This window comes from Solanum stenotomum, chromosome 8, assembly GCF_019186545.1.
Source record: "Solanum stenotomum isolate F172 chromosome 8, ASM1918654v1, whole genome shotgun sequence".
Classification (NCBI taxonomy): Eukaryota; Viridiplantae; Streptophyta; class Magnoliopsida; order Solanales; family Solanaceae; genus Solanum; species Solanum stenotomum.
The window spans coordinates 35467400-35489110 of record NC_064289.1 but is presented as its reverse complement, the minus strand read 5'-3'; the positions used below and the strand labels follow the sequence as shown (position 1 = coordinate 35489110).

At 36.0% G+C, this 21711-nt stretch overlaps 1 protein-coding gene across 3 annotated transcripts in view; it reads right to left on the bottom strand.

The window, feature by feature from the left end:
• Positions 1 to 4941: 4941 nt before the first annotated feature.
• The window catches only part of LOC125874599 (uncharacterized), a 33035-nt gene continuing 16265 nt past the window's right edge, over positions 4942 to 21711 (bottom strand). Inside the window, exons 9-19 of one of the 3 annotated variants that reach the window (XM_049555512.1) lie at positions 21500 to 21576; positions 16763 to 16829; positions 16563 to 16628; positions 12488 to 12595; positions 12228 to 12358; positions 12031 to 12097; positions 11873 to 11940; positions 11713 to 11794; positions 5966 to 6036; positions 5198 to 5613; positions 4942 to 5109 (exon numbers count right to left, since the gene is read on the bottom strand). In XM_049555512.1, the coding sequence (XP_049411469.1) occupies positions 5235 to 5613; positions 5966 to 6036; positions 11713 to 11794; positions 11873 to 11940; positions 12031 to 12097; positions 12228 to 12358; positions 12488 to 12595; positions 16563 to 16628; positions 16763 to 16829; positions 21500 to 21576 (1116 nt within the window). In that variant the 3' untranslated portion in view covers positions 4942 to 5109; positions 5198 to 5234. Of the gene's footprint in view, positions 5614 to 5965; positions 6037 to 11712; positions 11795 to 11872; positions 11941 to 12030; positions 12098 to 12227; positions 12359 to 12487; positions 12596 to 16562; positions 16629 to 16762; positions 16830 to 21499; positions 21577 to 21711 lie in introns of all 3 variants that reach the window. The other 2 variants (XM_049555511.1, XM_049555513.1) reach the window with 2 other exon arrangements.

Genomic DNA, 21711 nt, shown 5'->3' with positions numbered 1-21711 from the left:
TAGAAGGTTGAGAAACAAATAAGTCGCTTCAGTCAAGGTTTTGTGGAGAAGTCAGTCCGTAGAGGGAGCTACTTGGGAAGCAGAAGCAGCCATGAAGTCCAAGTAGCCTCACCTCTTTCCTTCCGATTCCATTCCAGCTTGAGGTAATAGTTCCTCTTCAGTTTTTCAGTCATTCATGTGTTAATTCAGTCTTAGTATTTTGTTCCTTCAGTTAGCCTTGCATTTTCAGCGTATTTGCATGTTCTTGGAACTCAGTTCAGTCAGAAATCAGTTTCTAGTACTTAGTGGTAGGGATTGCAGCTTCTTCCCTCCGTACTCAGCTAGTTTAGTCTTCATTCGAGGACGAATGGTCCCAAGGGGGAGATAATGTAACACCCGCTATCTGAAACAGACCAAAAATGCAGATCTTAAAAAGTTGCAGGTGAAATCCACGGTTGCCATCCACGGACCGTAGGTCAGACCGGGACCCATGCTGGTGGTCCATGGTTCACCACTGCAAACCCTCCCCATACCCAGCTCAGAAAATCGGCTAAGTCTCGACCCATGGATTGACCCACAGTCCCTAGGTCAGACCACGGTTCGTGGTCTGTGTCCATGGATCGAGTCCCCCTTTACCCAGCCTCTGACACAAACGAAGGCCGACCAGCATGAATCGTCGTTCAATCCACGGTCCATAGGTCTAACCGTAGGTGAGGGTCAGTAGCCAGTTAGAGGAAAATTGTTGATTGGGTCAACTTAAAATGGCCATAACTCTTAGCACAAAAGTAATTATGTGTCCCATAAACTATGATATGATAGATAATTGAATCCTCTTTCCAACGCCATTGAGTTTGCTAAAATCCGACCTCCGAGTAAAACGTTATGCTTGTTTTAGTGAAGCCCTATCGGGCAGACTTGACCTACGACCCCAATCTACGGACCTATATTGACCTACTGCCCATAGGTCACGTCCGTCGTTCACTCCGACAGTAGTTAAGTCAGGGGTCTGTTGGTTCCTATTTCGTTGGACCCCTAAGCTACGTCGTTTAGACCCTAAATTATGAGGTTTTATTCAGTTTAAGCCTAGAGACATAACTAGAACTAAGTCAAATCATTAATCAAAACTTAGAAAAATTAGAGCGTAAGAGGAGATGAGAAGTGAAGAACCCTAGTTCAAGAACGCAGCAAGGTTCCATCAGTTCCAGCCTCGAAATCTAAAGATTTCTCCGTGGAATTCGTCAGTAGGTATGTGGCATTTCACTAGTGGGTTCCTTTCACCCATTATATCCCTAGTTTTCAGTCAGTGTCTTGATTCCCTTATTATGACTAGACCTAGGGTTTCTTGAATGTTAAAATTGTTGGGTTCTTAGCTGTCAGAATGATCCAAATCAGATTAGTACGTTAATATTCAGTTTATTGCATAAATTCCAAAACCCTAGCTATGTATTTCTTTAGTTCTTGAAGTACATATGCTAGGTCAGATATTTCAGTTATTCAGTTATTAATGCATCAATATCAATTTAATTGTTGCATTTTCAGTTTGCATGTTTAGTTTGAGCTATCCATTAACTTACATAAATTCAGTCATAATGCGTTCATTATTTAATCCATTGGGAGTAGCATAATATCGAGTTGGACTAGGGTTCAGCGTACCCATATAGTCCCAGAACTACGAGCCACGTAGGTGTAAGTCCCCTCTGTGGGCAATATCGGTTAGTGATCACGTCAGTCATGCCTCTATACATTTGGCCGGGTATATTGGGTGTTATCGATGGGGCATATACATCGGACTCCATATTTAGCTCATGTGGTTTTATTTTCGGTTATTAGTAGCTCCCACAGCTCACTCAGAGTATATTGCATTGACCTCATTTACAGTACAGTCAGTATTTAGTTTCAGCTTGTTATAAATTTGGTCATTGCATTCCGTTAACTCAGTATTCAGCATCTATATCATGTTCAGATTATTTCATTGTTTTATTACTTTGTTCAGTTATATGTTATTTTAGCTTTACTCTATTCTGCATGCTCAGTACTTTCAAGTACTGACGCATACGTGCGCTACATCTTCTCGTGATGTAAGTTCAGGTGCTCAGCATCCAAATCATGCTTAGATCGGTTCCCGATCTTCAGTTCAGCAAAATCAATGGTGAGTCCTCATTCTTCGAGGACAATATTTATGAGTTTCTTTTAAGTATTTTTAGTCCTTTAGTTTCAGTTTTGCTAGATCTAGTTGGGCATGTCCCAACATTTCTAGTCAGTTTAGAGGCATATTTCAGACATAGTCAGATTCAGCTTAGTATTGAGTTAATATCTTCTTTGTATTAAACTCATTAGTTTTCATTTATCTCGATTATAATATATGGGTATTCCCTATCTTTTCATTTTATTTATGATTTAGCTTCCGCATTAGTTTATTATCATTAGTATGCTCGTGATCATGCCAACAGGGTTAGGTTGGGATCACTTGTGGTCCTAGGTCACGTGTCTGCGTCCAAGGGGTAGCCTCAGGGCGTGACAAAAATAATTTAAATTTTATTTTTTTTATATAATTTTTTTTGGAGATAGTAATACTTTAGTCTTTAATTTTTAATTAATATTAATAGTTTATTATTTAATTTTGGCTTAAGTCATCCACATCCCCTTAACGTTGTCCGCATATTTCACTTAGATACCCCAAGCCAATATTTTACCTATTGAACACTTTTAGCTTTACAAAATTTGTTCCTATTAAACACATTTTGATAATTAGCAAAAAAAATGTAAAAAGTGTGTAATGCACTTGCCATGACATGAAAGTTTAACTAATTAAATAATGAAATGTGGCTTTGGTCCCAATATAAATATAATTAAGAAATTAAACTAAAATCCTAAACTATATTGCCACCTCCGACCTGCGCCGCCACTTCATCTCCCCCCCCCCCCCCCCCCCCCCCCCCCCCCCCCCCCCCCCCCCCCCCCCCCCCCCCCGCCCCCCTTTTTTTTAGAACTTAAATTTCTTAGATTTATTTTTCATTCTTAAGTATAGATTTGAGTTATGTTTGAGTTGATTTGGCAGAAAGAAAGAGTTGTATGGTGACTGTTTATCGACGAACAAACTAAGGGGGCAAATGTAAAAGTTGTGATTGATTGTTTGAAATTCTATGGAGAAAGAAAGATATTGATGACGATAGATTTGGAGAAGAATAAGGTGGTGTTGATTGTTTGGGGGGGGGGGGGCGATGACTATAAAAATGGGAACACGACGATGGCCTGAAGAAGAACAAAAAGGGAAGAAGATGGGAAGTATGGGTATGGTGATGAAAGATCTGATAAAATTAAGGTTGCGTGGAGAAGAAGAATGACTGTAGCTCAATAAAAAAAAAAAGGAATGAGCTTCAATGGTGGTGACACCAGCAATTGCAATAGCAGAAAGGTGGTGGCAATGGTGGTTGAGTCAAAAAAGAAGAAGAGACAATAATTTATTTTTATTTTTTTAAAAAGGTAAATCTTTTTATATGCATTTCACACTCTTCTCATGTGTGTATTACACACATATAGCCATGTCAGCAAAACAAAATTTAATAGGTAGAAATATCTTGTAGTGTAGGTGTTCAACAGGTATAAGGTTGAATTGGGGTGTCTAAGTGAATATGCGGACAACTTTAAGAGGTTGTGGATGACTTAGGCCTTTAATTTTATCCATTTGGAATGTCATGTGTCAAAGCTTTTTTCAAATAAAAGAGAGTGCATTACACACTCCACTGAGGTGTGTCTGCCAAACTAATAAGTGGAGTCCGAAGTCAAAACGATAAATTTTTTCCTCAAAAAAACAAAAATGGTATATCAAAAAAAAATTAAACCAAAAGGGTGCGATGTCTTTTGAACAAAATTAACACCGTTTGTGCCATTAAAAAATTCGATTAATATCGCTGCTGGGGCAGCAATTTTCTCAAAAAAAAAAATCGCTGCTTCAGCAGCATTGTTCCTCAATTTTTTTTATAAAAAAAAACTGAAATCGCTACATGGGCAGCAATTTCCTCAAATATTTTTCTTTTTGATTATGCATGTAGTGTTGTTGGTAAAGTTTGCAGTTCTGATGATCAACTAGATGGCAAAATACAATGAGATTCATTACAAAGGAGGGGAAAATCATGTAAAATTTATTTGAACTTTTCTTTGATAAATCAATAAGCAACAATTAAAAAAAATTGAGGAAAATCGCTGCAATTTCAGTTTTTCAAAAAACAAATTGAGGAGAAACGCTGCCCATGCAGCGATTTAAGTTTTTTCAAAAATAAAAAAAGAAAATTTATTGACAAAATCGCTGCTCCATCAGAGATTTTAATCGAGTTTTTTAATGGTGTTTATTTTGTTCGAAATACATCACTCCCTCAAGAGCGATTTTACCCTCTTGATTGAATTTTTTTGATATACCGTGTAAGTATTTTTGAGGAAAAAAGTTATTGTTTTGGCTCCGGACTCATAATAAGTGATAGTTAGGTATAAAACTCACTCCCAATAGTTTAGGTATGAAACTAAAATGAATATGGATAATTTAGATATGTTTTTGACACTTATCTCTAAAAAAAATTATTACTTTCAAAAAAAAAAAAAACGAACCAAACCGACATTATTTTTTTGTTTAGTTTGGTTTGGTTTTAAAATTTAAAAACCAACTAAATTGATTTGGTTTTGGTTTTAACCAACAACCGATCCAACCCAAATCATGAACACCCCTTAATAATTATGGTAGTAATGGTTGGTGGTGACAGTTGACTATGGTGATTGACGGTGGTGATGGTTGTGGTAGTTGATAATTGTTTGATCCACAGCTTCACCTCCTCAGGTTTTTCATACTATTCTTTGTAAAGCAAGTTGCCAAATGAAACTCAACAGGGTTGATAAACGCTATACATCAGTATTAAGCTTCACCCCAGATACAAAACTATATCAAACGAATAAAAACATAATGGCAAGCCATTTCCAAATGCTTCAACAATGTCTTTGTTTGGGAAGATACGTTTGAATGTATACAATCTATATAGCTAAACAAATTTCCTACAGGTTTGTCTAGTGAATTGGTGTTGTACAACCACAACTTCGATAATTTACAGAATGAACGCATGGAACTGCATTTAGTGATACAACCTGAAAAAGAAAAAGAAAAACGTTTGGAGCATTTCGGAGCTTAAATCACAGAATTTCTTAGCATGTGTACATAAATGACAACTTATACATTATTAAGAAGGACCAAATATATCTGATGTCTGTATCTATTTTCTCGTTGCTGACTCCCCGGATTTCAGCTCTTTCTCCAACTCATCAAATTCCCAGTCACCAATCTCTTCTGCAGAGTAATTGCGATTTATCTGACCAAATTCAGATTCTAGCTTTGCTAACTCTGCTTCAGGGTCGAGGACCTCCTCGGTTTTGGCAGATGGTGTCTCATTTTCCTTTTTTTCCCCAGCTACAACAGTTTCTATGTCCTGCTCCGAAGGATGTGATATATCATCATCTACCCTTTCATGAGAAGAAGAGTTTCCCTCTTCAACAGGGATTTCCATTTCTAGGTTTGGTCTTTCAACAGAATCGAATTCCTGTCTAAGCTTCTCAATGTTTTCAAATAGTTCTTTTATTTTTGGATCATCTTTCCTAAAGAAAACGGCAGACAGTAATTTACTTTATGGAGCTTGGTATCCAACAAAAGATACTCCTTCCGTTCACTTTTACTTGTCACATTTCGCTTTACAAGAGTCAATTTGACTAAATCCTCGGAGGTCAATTGAACCAGATTAATTCAAATTTTAAATTCTAAATTCGGTTGTTCGAAAATTATATAAAAAATACTATAAATTGCAATCATTTTCTTACTTATACGATGAAAAAATACATTTTAAAATATTGGTCAAAATTCAACCAGTTTGACTCTCGAAAAGCGAAGCGTGACAAGTAAAAGTGAACGGAGGGAGTAATTAAAAGAAAACACCATAATGAACAGCCAAACCTGCAGATTTTCTCTTGTTGAGCGTAGAACTGCTCCCTCATATTGTCAACTACGCTAAAGGTGGTCACAATCTGCAGTTAGAAGAGATATACCTTGAGAATATCTAGGTTGCTTTTTACAAGGCACATGCAACAAAGCAAAAGGTAAGACCAATTCACCCAAAGATATGTTTGGACTGATTTTTAGAAGGTATACTTATTAGATCGAAGTGGAAAAATTAGAAACACGAACAGATGAACATAGTGTAGGTTAGAGGTGACAATGATACAGTTTGATCAGTTATTTTTAAAATTTTCAGTTGATATGTTACACCTAACAAGAAGCAATTTTCAAATCATTTGAATGTACCAGTTTTTCTTCAAATTCTGTTTAGTTGGGGTAATTTTCTGCACAATGTTTCTGGAATGATAAATAAGAAAGTCAATACTACTATGTCATCAAAAAAGAATGTCAATACTACTATGCTTTGGGAGGATATGGGCAACTAGGTTCAAGGGATTTCAGAAGACCAACATATCTTTATACGGGAGATCTAAATGACCATGTAAGTAAAGACAACAATGACTTTGAACATGTACACGGGGGTAATGGTTATGGTACTTGAATAACGAAGGGGAGACTATATTAGAATTTGCTTTTGCTTATGAAGTACTGGTAGATAACACATACTTAAAAATGAGAGATTCTCACTTTTTAACTTATAAGAGTGGGGGTAACAATAGTCAAGTAGACTTTATCGTTATGAGATGATGAGATAGAAGTACACACAAGGACTGTAAGGTTATTCTAGGAGAAGCTATTACCACCCAACATGGGTTAGTAGACTTAGATGCAAAGCTCAAGAGTACAGTGAAAAGGTGACGACATACAAACAACCGTGAATTAGGTTGCGGTGAAGGGCACTAACTATTTACTGTTTCCAGAAAAAAAAAAAACAGGAGAAAGGAGCTTGGGACTTAAGAGGGAGACAGAAGGAAATGTCTAGTTGCATTAAAAAAGGTAACAACTGAAGTATTACGTGTGTTAAAGGTCTAAGACCTCAACCACAGGAATCATGATGTTGGAACGAGAAGGTACAAAGAGGATTTTTTTTTTTTGGTAATTAAAGTTTTTCATTTACCAAAATGGAGTTAAGTATCAAGTGTCTCAACGAAAACTGCAAATCTGGGCAGAAGGCCCCAGTTTGCAAAGAGGTACAATGAGTTACTAAAGCTAAAAGAGAGTGATTATAGGAAGTCGCCAAAAGTAGAGGGTGGGAGAATCCTCTGAATGATACAAGAAAGCTACAAGGGAAGCTAATAAGGTATTAGTAAAGCTCGAGGGGGAGCTCTAGATGACTTGCATCAAAATCTAGCGACACGAGAAGGGGAGAACAAAACGTATAAACTAGCATGACTGAGTGAGAAGAAGGATAAGGATTTAAACCAGGTGAAGTGTATCAAAAATGATTCTCAACAAGCGTTGACAGGGAATAAAGAGATCAAGGAGAGACTATTTTGATCAATAGCTCAACTCAAACCAAGAGAATAATATTTTAGACCTTCACAAGTTTGTAAATGATAGAACTTTAGCTATAATCCTAGAATTAGGCCGACAAAGGTAAAGGATGTCAACCAAAAGCTTGAACTATGACAAGCATTTCAGGGAGTAGTTTTTGGATACATAGAAGACTCAATACATGCATTGCATGTTTAGTCAGCATGAGAAGAGAAAAGTTGAGGTGAGACTAGATGGGATTACAACAACAAACCCTGTGAAATACCACAAGTGGGGTGAGACCAGATGAGATTGCGGTGCCAAAATGCAAACAATTTAGATGTCTAGGGTTGTTTCAAGAGAACGAAATGATAAATAAAGACGTTATAAGATTAAAACTTTGCAGAAGTGCTACAGGGGTGTCATGTGATAAAGTGGAAGGTAAGTTCTATAGAATAACTACAAGACCGACAATGTTATGTGGTAATCAATGTTGGGCTGCTGAAGTCCAACATATCAACAAGATGAGTGTTGTAGAAATGCGGTGAGGATGTGTGGTCATACAAGATTAAAATGACCATATTGGCAGAAGGTGCAAGTAACACAAGTTGAGGATAAAATGTGAGTGGCCGCTTGAGATGGTTTCAGCATGCCCTGAGTCGACCTACAGATGGGCAGTTCATAGGTATGAAACTATAATAAATGAATATGTCAAAAGGGGACGGGGTAGATATAAAATCACATGAAAGGAAGTTGTCTTGAAAACCTACCAAACCTTGGTATCAATGAAGACTTGGCTAAAGATGGGCACAATGGAAGAGAACTTCTAATATTATTATTGTTGTTGATGATTGTCTTAATTAATTAGCATCATTTTAGAGGCAATTTTCCCTTTTCCCAGCGTAATTACAGGAATAGAATATTTTTATTTTATTTTTTTGTAATTATTATCTTACCTTAACTAGTTATAAGACTCATTATATAGAGAGATTATGGATCAAAAAACCCCTAAGCTATCCCCTTTTTATTGGGATTTACAACAGTTGGATTTAAAAATGCATTTCTTCATGGAGAATTAGAATCCATTTGGATTAGCTAAAACAAAAAGTAGCTTTTAGGCACTTCAGCTTAAAAGCACCTTTTAAGTGCTGGATCTGAATTTAAAAAGTAGTTACATGTTTGGCTAAAAGTACTGAAGCAGAAAATAAGTAGCTGATGTGTTCAGTGAAAAAAGTGATGATAAGCACTACTTTCAGTCAAAATGACTAAAATGCCCTTAAAGCTGTTGTATTAACTGATTATTAAAAAATGTAATTCTAAATTAATATTAGTGAAAGTTAATTCATAGCTATTTCAAGTTCTCAATTTAATAAGATAAAGTTATTCTAATATATGAGTTTTTTTCCTTGAATCAGATTGTCATTGCACCGGCATATGTTCTCCAAGTGTAAACCTTATTTAATGAATTTTAAAATCGGATATAATTCCTGCAAGTCAAGCTAACATTATAAGTTCCTAAAATAGCGATGTCTGCATGTCTCTAATGGGATACTATTTATGCTCTATAATGAAGACTTAAGAAGGAAGAAGTAGAATCTGGAGAAATAGAGAAGGAAGAAGTAGAAAAGGAAAAATCTTTAAAAAATAGAGAAGTTCCATCTGTTATCAAATTTATAATTTATGCATTTTGATCTATTTTCTTTGAAAGCTCAATCATTTTACTGGAATTCACAAAAAAGTTGCAGAGACTTTCGCCAAAATGAAGTAACCAAACCAGTGTTGTGAAAGGCAATTGCCTCGTCGCCAATGGCGAGAGGTGGCGAGGCTATCTTTAAAAGGTGACGCCATGGCGACAACGGCGAGAGGCAAGAAAGGAGAGAAAGTTGTCGCCTTTTGTATTTTCTTTTTAAAAAGGAAACCAATTCAGGGTTTTTAAAGTTCAAAGATAATTTTAGGGTTTTCTGTCAAAATTTGAACAGTTGCACTCTTAGACTACGATTACAAATCCAATCAGACGACTCGACTAGACTTCTGTAGTGACTAGCCAAAGACTCCAAAGTCCAACCAATACGTATCTCTTCTTTTCTTCTTCTAATTTCTTCTTCTTTTCTTCTTCCTCTATTTCTTTTTCCTTCATTTTCTTCTTCTTCTTCTTCTTCAGACTTCAAGAGTTACTTCTACCTCTGTTTTTTTTCTCACTGCTTTGGATGTTGTTCTACTTTTTTTCTCATTCAAGTTCTAGACTTTAGCATGTACTATCTATTATCAATTTTTGTTGTATTGATTGGCGCCGCACTTCAAAAAGGCAAGCACCTCACCGCTCACCTCACCTTGTGGCGAGGCAGACCCTTATTGCCTTTTGTCGCCGTCCAAAACACTGAACCAAACCTACCAGACATGGACAGAGAGATAGGTGATTAAGACAACAATGTATTTTACTTGGTCAAACCTCAAGTGCTTTTACTCAAACTTATAGTTTTTGGCTCATTTCGAAATATTTTAGCTTAAGAGCGCTTTTTAAGATTACCAAACACCAAAACAAGTCGGTTATTTTAAGCTGATTTGACCAACTTTTAAGCCAATCCAAACTCTTTTAAAGGAAGAGGTGTATATGGAGATCCCTCCTGCATTTGATACTAAACAAAGTCTTATAAAACTTGGTTTGACAGATTCTCCAAAGTGATGACCTATTTCAGTTACCAACAAAGCAATGTTGATCATACCCTCTTCAGATGACATCAAAAGGGTAAACTCACTCTTTTCACTATTTATGTTGATGACCCAGTAATGACAGGGAATGACAAAGAGGAGATGACCTGAATGAAGAAGTTGTTAGCGTAAGAATTTGAGAACAAGGATCTAAGGAAGTTGCAACATTTCTCAGGAATTGAGGTTGCAAGACCAAAAAGAGGAACCTTTGTTTCTCAAAGAAAGTTTATTTCAGATCACTTGAAAGAAGCTCAGATGATGGGTTGCAAGATAGCAGAATTGCCTATTGAAAGAAATCACAAGTTACAAACAGGAAGAGGGTCAGTTCATAATGAAAGATATCAGTGGTAGGCTGGAAAGCCCATTTATCTCTGTCACACTAGACAAGAATAATCTATTCAGCCAGATCATGCATAATCCCAGAGATCCTCATATGCAAGTTGTCTTTCACATTTTGTGGTATCTAAAATCTGCTAAAGGTTTGCTTTTCTCTAAACATGATCACCTCCGGATAAAGCTTTTACAGATGTGGATTCGGTTGGATCTTAGATGAAAGAAGATCTACATCTGATTGCTCCCTCATAGGAAGGAACCTAGTATTTGGAGAAGAGACAAAGTGTAGTTGTCCGATCTCGTGGGGAAGCAGAATGTAGAGCTATGGGCCAAACTGTCTGTGAGCTGTTTTGACTACAAAGATACTAGAAGATTGATATTGTGAAAAGGAAAACATTCCTTGTACTGCGACAACAAAACTATAATCAACGTAGATCAGAATCTTGTTCAACATGAACAAACAAAGCAATATTGAAATTGATTAATAGGGTTTAGGGTTTAGGGTTTAGGGTTTAGGATTTAGGGTTTAGGGATTAATCAATATAGATCAGAATCTTTTTCAACATGAACCAGCAAAGCATATTGAAATTGATTGGCACTTCAACAAAGAGAAGGTTACTAGTGGTATCTTGAGTTCGCTTCATATACCGTCAGAAAAACAGCTAGTGGATGTGCTTACAGACAGCCGCAGCAAAAGGACTTCTCATACATTGGTTTGCAGTTGGGCATGTGCGACATCACTGCTCCAACTTGAAGGGAGCATTGATTGTGTTAATTAATTAGCATGATTGTAGGAGACTTATATTTTTTCTTTTCCTGGCGAAATTGCAGGAATAAATATTTGCTTTATTGTAATTGATTGTCTTTCCATAATTACTTATAGGATGCATTGTATATATACCTTCTTATGGGATTTAAAGACATTAAATATAAAGAAGTCTTTTCTTCATTCTGAAATTCTACAATAGTAATTGTTATTATTATATTTAACTTTTTTTTCACTTTTATTTTATTTAGTATGATAATGATTTGAAATGAGCTAAATGATGAAGTGGAGATTCATATAGCAACTATAGCTTATTTGGGACAGAGGCATAGTTGTTGTAGTCAGGTTTGGTCCGATCAGTTTTGTTGATTCTAAGAAATCCTTTAATGTCTCTATCATAACACTCTGGAAATCAGACAGCAACATAAAAGTGAAGGAATAACATGTAGTAATGTTTTTCTACCTTGGCTTCGTAGTCCAAGTATTCCTCCTCCAGATTTTTTCTAGGACTCAGTGATTTTGACCCACCAGATCCCACAGCAGAGCTGTCAGACAAAAGCAAAATAACCATAAGACTCTGCAGTACATTATAGGCAACAGAACACAAAAAAAGAGGATCTTACCTGTCACCTAAAGTCTTCAAGTTTTCAATATATTTAGCAATGCGATCAATAGAAGGCCTCAACTCTTTCTGTGCAAGCGACAGATATGTTCAGAAAGATGTTCTGTGCTAACTGCTAAGCACAGGAAAAGAAACTATGATCATTTACCAATTTAGTACCTCATAAAAAGAGAGGAGTTGCAATATCAAGTTCCCAAAATAAGCCTCATGCTTTTCGAGTTCAACACTACAAAAGTAAGCACAAACCAAGAAGTCATTCAGGATAACATTTGACAAACTAAAACAGAGTTATACTTTAAGATTCTTCCGGTTCTGAAATCTGGAAGACTGATTGTGCAGTAAATCCAGTAACATACTTGACCTCTTTGTCTTTACTCTCTGTAAAGGAAGACTGAAGTGTCCATGTATCTTCCAAAAAATTAATCCATGTACTGAGGATATTTGCTTCAACTTTACAAGAGCCAATGGATTGTGTCAGCTCATCTTCCTACGAAGATGAAGAAATAGGTCATGGCAAGTGCAAGAATAAGGATAGGAGACACATAACAGGTATACACCGGAATAGGAAAAGCAAAGGAAACTAATGACAAAACAGATATTCAAATAAAAGACACACCCTGGTTTTCAAATGAGCAACAATCTGATCATTAGCTTCATAGAATTGGTCCCTCTCTTCTCGGACATTTTGAAGGCGTGCATTAGCTGCAGCCAGTGAGATATTGACCTGAAAGAAGAAACTCATTAGCCAGTACCAGAATGATGAACACTAGCACAAAAAAACAAAATGCTAATTCAAACAATTTGATCATTGAAACCAACCTTGAATCCCTTTCAAAACAACTCCAACTTGATAGAGATAGAGAACAGTAAACTAGCAAAAGTATTGCATCAACAGAGAGATAGTGCAGCCACTAATCATGCAAGTCATTAAGCTTGCGATTGCAATTCATGATTTCAAATCAGCATTTGGACATGCGATTTGGGATCGTGATTTGAAATCATGATTTCATATCACAAATTCTCAAAAAAAAAAAAAAAAAACATGATTTGGGATTTTAAATCGTGATTTCAAGTGTTTTGTAATACAAACTAGACCCATAGTTTATATTTTGTAATAAATGATTCATAAATTGATAGATATATCATATATGGCACCTTCTCAATACAGGACCATCTAAAGAAGACCCCATGTTTGATGCATGGGATGTACATGATGCAATGGTGATGTCTTGGTTAGGGAACTCCATCCTTCCAAAACAGTGGTAGTGTTATGTTTCTAAGCAACGGTAAGGAAATCTGGGATGCAGGAAGGGGACGTAATCTAAAGTACATGATGCTATGATATTAAGACAACTTTCTGCAGCAAAACAGGGAGGGAGCTCGACCTGTCATTGAATTTTCTAAATTTTACAGGGATTATGGCAAGAAATGGATCATTATCAATGCATTCAAATGGGTTGCAAAGATGATGCTGTGATTTCATTTTTTTTAAGCTGGTAACTTAAATGATGCTGTGATCTTGAAGAGATTTATCGAAAAAGAAGGGATTTATAATTTTCTTGCAGGACTAAATGCAGAACTTGATGTCGTGCTAGTGTAAATCTTAGGAAAAGAAGATTTTCCATCATTAAACAAGACAATGGCCAATATATGGACAGAGGAGTGTTATGCTTGAAACTCAAATTAATGATCAATCAGTTCTTGTAGCAAAAGGGACAAGTTCAAGAAAATCTGGAGTTTTACAATGGGAGAGCATCGTCAAGCCCGCATGTTCATTCAAACCGCCTATCAATATGTATCAATGGTACAATCTTTATTGCACCTAATGAAAAAAAATATTGGTTCACCCGAGAGAGATGCTGGAAACTTAATGGTACTATGACAGACCTCCAAACAGAAATACTAGTGATGGAAACCAGGAAAACATAGCTATTAAGTGTGTTTTCATAGGATAATCTCCTTCTCAAAAAGGCTACAAGTGTTATCAACCATCCTCAAAGAAATTCTTTGTTTCAGCTGATGTCACATTTGATGAGAGTGAATCCTTTTTTAATCATTCTTAGCATCATGGGGAGTCAATGAAGGAGAGGGACCTCTAGATCTATCACTATTTGATTTGTCTATTTCTAGTCGTGCCAAATCCTTACATGAGTCACTATTTCTTCAATCACCTGAGTCTCTAAATCCAAATGAACCCATTGAGTCTCCTAATCCGGATATAGATAATGGAATTCTATAAAATAATCTACCATTGTACGTTTATGCCAAAAGAAAGAGGCTAACTGATCAAAGTACTCATGAGTCATGTGCAATCATCTCCACAGGTTACTGCTCCTAATACCCATCCTAAACCTCTTGAACCATTAGAAATACAAAACAAAACGGATCATGAAGAAGCACCTAACAAACCTATTGACCTCGACCTTCCCATTGCACTCAGAGAAGGAACCAAAACTTGCACACAAAACCCTTTGAGCCTTTTCGTGACATATCAAAATCTATTCTCAAGTCATAAAGCTTTTCTCTATAACCTCCACACAATTCCTATCCCCGAAAATTTGTATAAAGCATTAGGCAACAGAGAATGAGAGAAAGCTGTGAAGATAGAAATTGAAACGTTGGAGAAAAACAAAACTTGGGAAATTGTGGAAATATTACCTAAAGGGAAAAAGTCGGTAGGCTGCAGATGGGTGCTTAGTGTGATACAAGTTAGCAAAAGGAGAATTAATCGCTGATGTGGGAAATTCTGTTAACAAGTCCAGAAGTTAGTTAGAACAGTTAGCACTGTTAGATGGTTAAATTCTGTTATTACTGTAGCTGTGGATTTTAACTGTTTTAGCACTCTCTAGGAGTCTATAAAAGGATTGTATTAGATCATTGATATTCATTCAATTGATTGCTAATAAGATTGTTTTCTTCTCTCTATATTTCTCTCTTTAGCTGAATTCTCGGGTTTAATCCCTGAACTCGCTGTTCATATTCCTCGAGATTACTCCTGGAATTTGTTTCTTCTCTGTAATTCTCTGTAATTGTATCATAGTGTGAAATATAAGTCTGATGGGTCCATAGAAAGATTTAAAGCACATTTGGTAGCAAAGGTTTAAAGACAGACCTATATAATTGATTATTTGGAGACTTCTGCCCTAGTAGCAAAAATGAATACAGTGAGAATCTTATTACCATTGGCTGCGGTTTTTAATTGGAAACTACTACAATTTGATGTAAAAAAATGTTCTTTACATGGAGACTTAGATGAGAAGATCTATATGGAGGTGCCCCCTAGTTTTGAAAGCAAGAAGGGAATGGTGTGTAGATTGAAGAAGGCACTCTATGGATTAAAGTAATCACTTTGTGCATGGTTTGGAAGATTTACAAAGGTTATGATCAAGTTAGGGTATCGACAAAGTCAAGGAGACAACACCTTGTTCATACGACACTCAGAAAAGGAAAGGTGACAACATTATTAGCTAAGTAGCGCAGACTCTTCACTTTCGATGTCGCACCCGTGTCGGATTCTCCAAAAATACACTACTTTTGAAGAATCTGACACGCATCCGTTCATATTTTTGAAGAGGTTGAGCAACATAAATTATTAGCTTATGTGGATGACATCATAGTATTTGGTGATGATTCAGAGGAGATGCAACATTTGAAGATGTATTTACTCAAGGATTTTAACATCAAAGAGCTTGGGAAATTAAAGTATTTTTTGGGAATCAAAGTGGCACACTCAAAAATAAAGCATCTTTATTTCCCAAAAAAATATGTTTGATTTGTTGAAACAACCAGTGGCTACACCAATTGAATATAATCATGGATGTGCAATGCTCTAGGAGATTCTGTGGTAGATACGCTTGTATCAAAGGCTTGTAGGAAAATTGATCTACTTGTCGCACACACAAGGTCGGATATTGCCTTTGATGTAAGAATTGTTAGTCAATTTATGCATGATCCTAGAGAAATCCATCTTCAAGTTGTCGAGGATACTACAATATTTTAAAGGAAGTCCAGGAAAAGGAATAACATTCAAAAGAGGAGGAGACATGGTTTTAGAGGCTTATAATGATGTGGACTATGCTGGTTTATTAGTGGATCAAAGGTCAAGTTCTGGATATCACACTTTCTTAGGAGGAAATTTGGTGACTTCGAGGAGTGAAAACAAAATGTAATAACCGGATCAAGTGCAGGATCTGAGTTCAGAACTATGGTTGTGGGAGTTTGTGAGTTCTTATGGTTAAACATAATTGTTGATGATTTGAAGATGAGATGGAAAGGACCTATGAGACTATATTGTGACAATAAATCAGCAATAAGTATAGTTCATAATCCTGTACAACATGGTCGCTCTAAGCATCTTGAGGTAGATAGACATTTCATCAAGGAGAAATTAGATAGCAGACCCATTTGCACGCCATTTGTATCTTGAAAAGATCAGGTAGCCGATGTTTTAAAGAAAGGACAGCCGAACAATTTATGTACAGCCCCATATATGAATGTCTGCGTGAGATTATCACTATGAATGCAGAGCACAAGAGAAAATATTAGTGTTAGAGAGTAAAGGTAAAATGTGACAATTAAAGACACCTTTCATGATAAACATGTACATGAAATGCACCAGCAAAAGAACTCATTCAATGCAAATTATAGTAACAATATCACCAAGGGAATGCCTTCTATCATCAACAAAGTACCTGTTTCAATTGAGCTTCAATCTCATCTCGTTGTTTCTTCAGTGTAGAAATCTCAGCCACTAATTCCTGAAAACACAAGCAAATGAACCCCAAACCTTTAGGCCAAGCAATCCCAGAAACCTATATTTGGCATATACTCTTCAACCACCACTGGTGCAAAAACACTTTGGTTATAACTTAACATCATGCAAAGATGTTACCTCCTCTATTTCACCAACTTCGCTAGTCTTGGCCACACGAAATTTTAGTGCCTCCTCTTTCTGTATTCTGTCAACAGCAAATAATTGTAATAAATCAAATCGCTATATAGATACACATTAAGAATCAAGTAGCAGCAAAAGCACTTCACCCAATTCATTATTAAGTGCTGTCATCATTCAACTTTTACTATCACTATTTCATATCTTTGATGTTATTTATCTTTAGTCAGAAATTTTCTCTTATCTATTAAAAAATAATCTTACCTTTAGTTAGAGATAATGTTCTAGTAATCTCCCTCTCCTGAGCATGAAAGTAAGGCATCAAAATTGATGAGAGAACAACCGAAACTAGAGTCTTCATACTCTCTAAGATCCTGGTATAAGTCTAGATAAATATCTTCCATGTTTCTCCAGATAACTAAATTCTTCCTTGAATGAGAATAGTATATTGAGATTAGTAGTACTAGTGATGTAAGCCTAGTTATAGGGCAAGCAGAAAAGTAATCAAAATCTGTTGTTTAATTATGAGGTAGAGACGTAGCATTCTGATTTTAATTTCAGTGGGAACTCGCGAGATACGACACAAGTATAAGAGGAGCAACTAGACATAAGCACAATCTTTCGAAATTTCAACATGTAGATTTACATGTATTTAAGCAACACCAGGAAATTAAAGGTCTTAACTGATTATTCTTGAAATCAATCAGGATGAAGGTTGGACAGATATAGCAACAAAATCTAGAAGTTTATTCAGAAAGAGATTTACAGATCTATGATGGCAAAAAACCTGAAGAAAGATGAAGATGAACACAGGTGGAAACTACGGAAGAGCGGCCAATTAAGAAGGGTAGTCAAAAGAGAAATGCAAACAAAGCACCAAACCTCTGGTGGTGATTTAAGTGCAGAGCTCAATCAGGGTATGGACTTCAGCGAATAAAAGCATTAATGAGGAAAAACCAGAAAATATAAATGTAATGCAACAAAATGTAAATATTTAGACAAACAATAATTATTTGGACAAGAGAAAGAAAGAATTATAGTTAAGCTATATAGATGCAATTAAATCATGTCAATGAAGTTCAGAAACCATCTTAAATTTGTTTATTTAGATGAAAAAAATGTATCTATAGGTTTTCTACTAAATTTTAAATTTCTTATTCCTAATCACTAAAAGATCAACCGTGACGTTTAATTTAATGTATCACTTACTCAAAAATATGTTGTCTAGTGTTTCTCTTGAAGATTTGAGCCTATCAGTGAAGATGTGCACGATTTACCACCTTGATTCCTAATTAAAGGGCATACTAAGCGAAATGAAGCACAAAAAATGAGTTTCACGAAGTTTAGTAGTGATGTAAGCCTATTTTTAGGGCAACGAGAAAAGTAATCAAAATCCATTGTTCACAATTATGAGGCCGAGATGTAGCATTCTGATTTTAACTTCAGTGGGAACTGGCAAGATATGTCACAAGTGGAGGAGGAGCAACTAGACATAAACAAAATCTTCCAAAATTTCAACATGTAGATTAATATGTATTTAAGCAACACCGGGAAACTAAAGGTCTTAACTGATTATTCTTAAAATCAATCAGGATGAAGGTTGGACAGACAGCAACAAAATCATGAAGTTTATTCAGAAAGGGATTTACACATCTATGAAGTGACCCTCATGGAAAATGTGGAAGTGAGGATTGATACACAAGTCATCTCCAAGAAAATAAGATTCAAGTATCTAGGGTCGATAATCCAAGAAAATTGGGAGACTGATGAGGATGTTACACATTGTATTGGAACAGGACAGATGAAAAGAAGGCACGCATCTGGTGTATTGTGAGATAAGATTATGACACCAAGCCTTAAAAGTAAGTTTTATAAAATGGTGGTCAGACCAGCTATGTTGTATGGGGCGGAATGTTGGCCAGTCAAGAACTCGCATGTCTAGAACATGAAAGTCATGGAATTGATAATGTTGAAAAGGATGTGTGAGCATATTAAGAGAGATATGATTAGGAACGAAGATATTAGAAACAAGGTGGGAATGGGGCCTCGTGGACAAAATGGGGGAGGTGAGGCAAAGATAGTTCGGGCATGTAAAAAGGAGATGCATAAATGCCCAGTGAGGAGGTGTAAGAGGTTGGTTATAGTGGGTGTGAGAAGAGGTAGAGGTAGGCCGACGAAGTATTGGGGAGAGATGATTAAGACAGGACATGACACTAAGAGAAAATTTTGGAGGTCAAGATTAGCATAGAAGGTTAGTAGTTAGTCAAGCGTTGTCTAGTTTCCTTATTAGTAATTTTTTAGCACTCTCCTACTATCTTATTCTTCAATTTTGTTGTCTCCTTGGTTTCGGTTATCATATATCTGTTGTTTCTACTATTTTCTTCTCCATTATTTTCAGTATGATTTCTTCACCATTGTATTTGTTTTAGATAATTGATTTTTAATATGCTTCACTTAAGCCGAGAGTCTATCCGAAATAGTCTCTCTACCTTCTCAAGATAGGGGTAAGGTTGCGTACACACCACCCTCCCTAGACTTCAATTGTGGGATTACACTGGTATGTTGTTGTTGATGCAAAAATTAAAGAGAGATGAAGATGCACACAGGTGGACACCATGGAAGATAGGTCGATCAAAAAGAGTAGGCAAACGAGAAAAATGCAAACAAAGCACCAAACTATGTTGGCGATTTATGTGCATAGCTTAACCAGAGTGTGGACTTCAGCGAAGAAAAGCATCATGAAGAAAAAACAAAAAATATAAAAGTAATGCAAGAAAATATAATATTGAGACAAACAATAATTATTTGGACAAGAGAATGGAAGAACTATAATTAAGCTATATAGATGCAATTAAATCATGTTAATCAAGTTGGGAAACCATTTTTAAAAAATATATATATTTAGATGAGAAAATGTAACTATAGGTTTTCAATGGCTAGCAATCTCATACTAAGTTTTAAACTTCTTTTTCTTAATTACTAAAGCACCACAGTTTTTACCCTTTTCAGCATTATATTCACAATAGAAAATGAGGGGTTGTTCCAAATGGAGTCATAAGACAATTTAAAATAAGACCTTAGAGAGAAACAATTAACTAACTATCTTGAGAACTTGCTCAAACATGAGTTTTTTTATATAACCTAGTCAATAGACAAATATAATATAATATAAAAAGCTTCCAGAATGTCTCATTGAAACAAGCAGAAATCATAATCTAATCCACCAGCAAGCCAAAAATGGTAACTCGACTAGGCTCTACTGTTAACTTGTTAGGGGTCGTTTGGTTGGGAATAAGTTATTTTGGGATTACTTATCCCGGGATATGTTATTCCACCATGTATATGTTATCACTTATCCCATCAGTAAGGTAAAAATGGTGATATAAATAATCCAAGGATCACATAGTACCTCCAACCAAACACATGATAAAATAATCCTGCATTTTATCATGGGATTATTATATCATATACCTCACACCAAACGACTCCTTAAGAGTTCAAGCTGCAATTGGAGGGAATAAGTTCCCTTCTGTCATAAGTTGACAACCCACAAATCATTCAACCAAAAATAAAAAGCATTACTTCAAAGAACAATGATGTTGATAAACTACTTTAGCCTAAATGAGCAACAAAATTGCATGTTATCTAGCAATAACCAGAGACGACAAATAATATGCCTGTCTTCTTGAAATACAGGATCAACCTTTTTGATTAAGCATTAAAAAGGTTGCACTTATATGTCCTATATATTTCAACAGAGTTCATCTTTGTATAAGGAAGTGAAATCCAAACAACCCCCTCCCCCCCAACTACACTATTTATTTTCCTTCTTTCCTTGGTTAAAGAATCAGCCTTTAGGCAGATTCCATTTTAATAACCTTTAATCCCATGACCAAACATGGGAATGAAACTATCATCTACAATCCCTCACAAAGATGATGCACTATCCCCCACCCTCCAAAAAAGAGGGTTGTTTGTAAACGCAGTAAATTCTTGGGGTATAAAACTTTTTTTTTTTTGATGAAATACTAAGAAATTTCATTGCTGGCATCAAGAAGATGCAGAATAGTACAAAAATTAGGAAGATAACAAAACTTCGTTAGCTCATTTACAAAAAAGACTAAACTAGTACCAGGAATCTAACAAAGTTCAAAAAGTTGTCAAATGAATATATGGGTGAAAGACTATGCCAACTACATAGATACATAAGACACCTAGCCTTAAGGGAGTGATTTGTAGTTGATAAACCTTCAGAACATCTGATGTGCCTGTCTGAGCATATACGCTAAAAGATACTAGCAGGTATCATCTTCCAGATTGGTTTGATGGCCTTACCAACTCTCCAATTGCACCAGTGTTCAAAGGCCTCTTTGGTGCTATGTGGCATTACCCAATTAATACCAAATATAGACAAAAACATTTTTGGTATATAAATCTTACAAGACACGGAAGTATAGCATATCTGGTTTGGGGAGACAACTCTAATAAAACTAACTTAGAAGCGAAGACCATACAGACCCTTAAAATAGACGCTGGTTTCCCTTTACCAAACGGAAACACAAATAAAATTGAAGATTGCAAGAAATGTAAACAAGGCCAAGATAATGATGCTCTTAGTGATGAGGCGAACAATTTGCCAATATACAAAAGAGACCTCCCTTTTTGGGTAAAATGTGCCACTTAAAAATGGTATTAACAAAGCACACGGACGCAGCAATTGAAATATTCACTTCCAACCTGTGGTCGGAGATCTTCTTTTCAGCTTTTCCGGTAGAGCTAGCAAGAGATTCAGACAAGACTTTCAGTTTATCAACCTGCAAAGAGTCAAATATTGCTTTAATCTTGCAAAAGATGCAACAAAAAATTGATATAAAAGAAGGGATGAACTTCGCTGAAAACAATGTGCCCTGTTACTCACTAATGTATTAGGGGATCCACCAATGTTCTTT